The 5603-nt window shown below is 39.5% G+C and overlaps 1 protein-coding gene across 1 annotated transcript; it reads left to right on the top strand.

Annotated features, from left to right (window-relative positions):
• The first annotated feature begins 968 nt into the window (after nucleotides 1-968).
• Nucleotides 969-5340, top strand: LOC133867372 (probable inactive receptor kinase At5g67200). The gene is made up of 2 exons (XM_062304110.1): nucleotides 969-2514; nucleotides 4679-5340. The coding sequence occupies exons 1-2, from the start codon at nucleotides 1110-1112 to the stop codon at nucleotides 5248-5250; spliced, it is 1977 nt and encodes a 658-aa protein (XP_062160094.1). The 5' UTR covers nucleotides 969-1109; the 3' UTR covers nucleotides 5251-5340.
• The last annotated feature ends 263 nt before the right edge of the window (nucleotides 5341-5603 follow it).

Raw genomic sequence — 5603 nt, 5'->3', positions numbered from 1 at the left:
CTAATCTAAATGGAATCATTCCCAACAATAATAGACAGTGTTGCAAATAAGTGACAACTTGGATTTGAATTTGTAGCAGGAGCATACGTGAGCAGTAGTGATTGTTGTGTTGGTTAACATTATACATGTCTTTCAAAAATATATTTAGACAAATAAAAAAAATAGAGATATCTATCGATTGTTAATTTTTTACACATTTCTATATAACTAATTTTTAAATTTACTATTGAATTTATGAGACCCAATATAAATCTTACAAATTCAATAGTAAATTTAAAAATGAGATGGATAAGAGATGATATTGTTTCATTTTCCCCTTTTTTTTTTTAATTTTGTAAAAAATAAAGGTAGATTTGAATTTAAGATCTAGTTAATTATAACTTAATAAAATATGGATTTATTTCTTTCTTTCAAGTTTTAATCTATTTCTGATTGTCTTGAAAAAAAAAAAAAAAAAAGTCTTGTTTTGCATATTACGGAGCCAACAGCCAAGAGTTTACGACGTCGTTAATAAGACATAAACACGATCACATTACGCTTAGCTCCAAATTAGGAGAAAGCACCTAAAATTACGCTACTGTAAAGTCACAGGACGCCGACTAAAGCCCGAAAAAGGTGACAGTCTCTCTTCAAAGTTCAAAAGAAAGAAAGAAAGAAAGAAAGCACTGAAGCAGTAAAGCGAAGTGTGTGCGGTGCGACCCGCAGTCGCAGGTCAAGGTCCGGAGCGGGACAGCCCATGCCACGAAGCCAACTGTAAGAATTGAACAAAGAACAAATGAGAAAGGAGTAAATAGTTAATTAATAATAATCGGGAACCGTACGTCCCAACAGTCACACACGTCAGATAGATGTTTTACCTTCCCTTACCTTCACGTGATTCTGAGCTTGCCCTCCGACAACTGCTCCCCCAGCTCTTACATGCTTTTGTCACGTACTGCTTGCCTCCTCTCCCATCCTTTGCCTACTAGGGAAGCAAAATATTCACTTGCTTCTGCTTGTTTTTGAAGTGAAAAGGTGAGAGAGAGAGAGAGAGAGGGCTCCAGCATTTGTCCGCTCAGCTCAGAGCTTGCTTCCTTCCCCTTCTCCATTGCTGTTCCTGGCCTCCAATAATGCTGACGAGAAGGCTGCCCCTTCCACTCTTCTTGTTCTTTCTATCAAATGCCTCCTTGCTCTCACTTTGCAGCTTCTTAGTTGCTTCTTCTACGCCTTTGGTTACCCATGATGATGCACTCTCTCTTCTCGCATTCAAATCCAAAGCCGATTTGAACAATATCCTTTTCTTCTCTCCAAATACCAGCCTCCATTTCTGTCATTGGCAGGGAATCAAATGCGCGCAGCAAAAGGTTGTGCGCCTCGTCATCCAAGGTCAAGATCTAGCTGGCGTTTTCGCTCCCGACACTTTGACCCTCCTTGACCAGCTCCGAGTCCTGAGTTTGCAGAACAACTCGCTCACCGGGCCCATTCCCGACCTCTCCGGACTCGCCAACCTCAAAACCCTCTTTCTCGACCACAACTCCTTCACCGGCTCTTTCCCACCTTCGCTACTCTCACTCCATAGGCTCCGTACCATTGATATCTCCCACAACAACTTCACCGGACCATTACCCGCCTGGTTGGCAACCGTGGACCGCCTCTACTACCTCCGTCTCGAGTGGAACCGGTTCAACGGAACGGTTCCTCCGCTCAACCAGTCCTCCCTCCGGTCCTTCAACGTATCAGGAAACAACCTAACCGGTCCCATTCCAGTCACACCCACTCTGATACGCTTCGGTCCATCCTCCTTCTCATGGAACCCAAATCTCTGCGGCGAGATCATACACAAAGAGTGCCAGCCTGTCCAACCCTTTTTCGGCCAATCGGCTCCGCTGGCGGCTCCGCCCCCTCCGGCGTCGCTCGGTCAAAGCGCGCGTGCACACGGCGTTGAACTGGCTCATGAACCATTTCAAAAGAAGCACAAGAAAGCCGCCGTGATTATGGGGTTCTCGGTCGGTGTTTTGGCCCTCATCGGTTCGCTTATCTGCTTCATGATGGCCGTAAAGAAAGAGAGGAGCAAGAAAGACTCGCCGGCGCCTGTAATGGCTACGGCGGACGCGGCGGCGACGGCTCAAGCCGCGGCGGTGATGCAAATAGAGCAAGAGGAGTTGGAAGAGAAGGTGAAGAGAGTGCAAGGAATGCAAGTGGCAAAGAGTGGGAACTTGGTATTCTGTGCGGGTGAGGCGCAGCTGTATACACTGGACCAGCTGATGAGGGGTTCCGCTGAGTTGCTAGGGAGAGGGACCATAGGGACCACCTATAAAGCCGTGCTTGATAACCGTCTGATCGTTAGCGTGAAGCGGCTTGATGCTGGTAAATTAGCGGGCACGAGTCAGGAAATGTTCGAGCGGCACATGGAATCAGTGGGTGGGCTTAGGCACCCTAATCTGGTTCCGCTTAGGGCTTATTTTCATGCCAAGGAAGAACGGCTTCTTGTATATGATTACCAGCCCAATGGCAGTCTCTTCTCTCTCATTCACGGTAACCTCCTCCTCCTCTCTCCGCTTCATTTTCTTGCTGATTCGAGCTCACTGAGTCCACTCAGTCTAGACTCAGTATTTATGGTAGTTACCCCCCTATTTTTAGGTCCATTAAAATTGGTACTTTTTAAAGCTTTATCGGTAGCGAGTAACACGAGTATCATTATTAGGACATGATGGATCGTTTGATAAACTTTTAAAGGCAATTTATTTATTTTTTATTTTTTTTATGTTACGTAAAAATAAAAATAATTTTAAATATTTTATTACAAGTAATGCTGCATACCTACTGCGGCAATTTTAACAAATTTTTAGTTTAATTCTTATTAAAAAGTAAAAATTTAAATGTCGTCATTTCATTATTATGGGATACGGCATTATTAGATTTAAGTTGTCACTTCATTATTATTATGAGATATATCTTTATTATGAAATACTGATTAAATAAAAGATCTCATTATTCTTTTATGAAAAATGCTATACTTTAAAATAAAAATAAAAATTTGTTCTCAAATAATTTGTCCCAATCCTATAAGATATTGATATTATTTTTAAAATAATAACTTACCTATGATTATGACACACTATTTAGAAAGTAAATTTTGGAAAATAATTTTTTTGAAGTGTTCAGTGTTGTATTTCTCCTCTTTTATAAATGTTTTCTGTTAATGAACAGACATGCTATTTAGTATTTTTTTTTTTTTTTACTGATATGATATTGTCAATCATTAATCATAATTAAAAGAAAAAAGAAAATTTAATGGTAAATTGAAAATCCTACGAAAAATAATAAGAGAAGGAGAAGATAATCCATTTCTTTATTTGATAATAGAGTTTCACTTGTCCTCATATTGTCTCATTTTTTAAAATCACCTTGGATATGTAGAGTTCTGTTGAATACATGTGGGCTCTGAAAATTTCAAGACAAAAATTAGTTATAAATTAATCTAATAAAAAACATGTTTTTTTATAATATTAATAAGAAAAATGTGCTTTTTTATATATTTTAAGAATACGTGTCACTTTATTAGGTTTGTGATTTAACGTTAATTTTGAAAAAAAAAAAATACAAAAATTGGAAGAAAGAGAAGTAGAAAATGAATCAATATTTTTTTTTTTATATAATATTATTTGTTATTTTTAATTAAAAAAAAGTAAAATTATCTTAAAAAGCGTTGTTGGGTCCAGATATCACGCTTGTACTAGATTATGATGGTATCTGGGTTTCAATTAAGAGCGAGCATCTTGCTGTTGGGTACGTTGGGACTTGATTTGACGATAAAATATTATTGATTTTGCAAATCACCTTTCTTGGAATTGAGCCTAAATAGAAAGGAAACAGTACGAGTGAGGACCAGGTGGTCCGCCTATGTTCGTCGCCTGATTCTCCAAGCGCACCCACTCATCTGGCGAGTTCCGATGGCTTGGACCCACCAACAGTCGGAATTCTCTGTAAGTTTACTTGTCCCACGCGCATACATCTGCGAGTGGATTCACAGTCGCTCAATAGGATTTATATCCGGCTGGTAGTTGTGGACCCACCTCATATCAAGTCTGGGGGGACCTTAGTACGGTCCAGTAACTGGACGGGTACTGTTCCAGTGGACCATCGTTCCATTCGTAGCTAGCTGTTGGAACCGGACGGTCAATTCGGTCAGTCAATTAAGATAGGGGTCTTGGTGGATCCATCTGTTATAAAATTTAATGTTTAATATTGATAAGTAAGATGAGTAAAATATACTAATTTTGATACTTGCTCTATTGCTAATACTACTAAATATATATATATATATTGGTTTGGCTAGCCTTATAATTAAAAATCAATATAATTCTCTCTCATTTCTAGTAACAATAAAAATAGATAAATAAAAAAATATTACAAATAAAATAGTAAAAATGCTGAGCTGGATGTGAATGCTCTCATAATATCGTTTGTTATGCTTTTTAACCAATAGCAAAATATTAGAGTATAATTATAAAAAATATGTTATTTGTACAATAATTACACAATAATGTTAACGTGTATTTATTGTTAAAAGTAGCATCTTTAAATGTTTAAATCACAAGTTTATATGATTTATAGGAAACTTAGATATATATATATCGGTAAAATAAACTCCCCACTTCAATTGATCATCTGGTACGTTTAAAAACTAAATGTGCAGGTTCAAAATCAACGAGGGCAAAGCCACTCCATTGGACATCATGCTTGAAAATAGCAGAGGACGTGGCCCAAGGACTCTCTTACATCCACCAAGCATGGAGGCTCGTCCATGGCAATCTCAAGTCCACCAACGTCCTCCTTGGACCCGACTTCGAGGCATGCGTCGCGGACTACTGCCTCTCCATCCTTGCTTACCCATCCTCCTCCTCCGACGACAACAACTCTGCCACGTATAAAGCCCCGGAAACTCGCAATTCAAGTCACCAAGCTACCTCCAAATCCGATGTCTACTCGTTTGGAATATTGTTGCTAGAGCTTCTCACTGGCAAGCATCCATCGCAGCACCCAGTTTTGGTGCCCAATGATATGGTAAATTGGGTTAGATCCATAAGGGAAGAAGATGGTGGGGAGGACAATAGGATGGAAATGCTTCTTGAGGTGGCCATAGCTTGTAGCTTGACCTCGCCTGAGCAGAGGCCCACTATGTGGCAGGTATTGAAGATGTTACAGGAGATTAAAGAGACTGTATTAATGGTGGATAGTGAATTGGACCCGCAGAGTGGGCTGTCCTAGTTATATTATTTGTACGATACGATGGGTGATGCATAGAAAATATAGATTGGAGAGCAAATGCAATGCTACTTTCCCTTGCTTTTCCTCCAACACTGGCTTCTTTTTCCCGTCCCCCAATGTTTATGGCGGTTGCAGGATTCAGATCGCGTGCAATTTCCGATCCAATACATTTTATTGCAGTCGTTCATTTAAGTTAACGGCTTACAAAATAACACGTCAGCAAAAAGACTTGGCGTGTAGAACCCAGTAAAAAAAAATTTCTTTTCTCATTCACCCGAGGTCATTTCTCTCAGACTTTTCTTCTCCCACCGGCCAAAAATTGTTTTTCAACTTCTAAAGGTGAAAAGGCAGGT

The sequence above is a fragment of the Alnus glutinosa genome, chromosome 4 (genome assembly GCF_958979055.1).
Source record: "Alnus glutinosa chromosome 4, dhAlnGlut1.1, whole genome shotgun sequence".
NCBI classification, from domain to species: domain Eukaryota; kingdom Viridiplantae; phylum Streptophyta; class Magnoliopsida; order Fagales; family Betulaceae; genus Alnus; species Alnus glutinosa.
Note: the sequence above shows the minus strand (reverse complement) of the source record. Positions and strands in the feature narration are given on the sequence as shown.

Bases quoted from the DNA above. Each gene is read 5' to 3' on its own strand.
- LOC133867372 (XM_062304110.1), top strand. From the start codon at position 1,110: ATGCTGACGAGAAGGCTGCCCCTTCCACTCTTCTTGTTCTTTCTATCA. The intron at 2,515-4,678 runs GTAACCTCCTCC...CTAAATGTGCAG, and splicing joins TCTCTTCTCTCTCATTCACG to GTTCAAAATCAACGAGGGCA.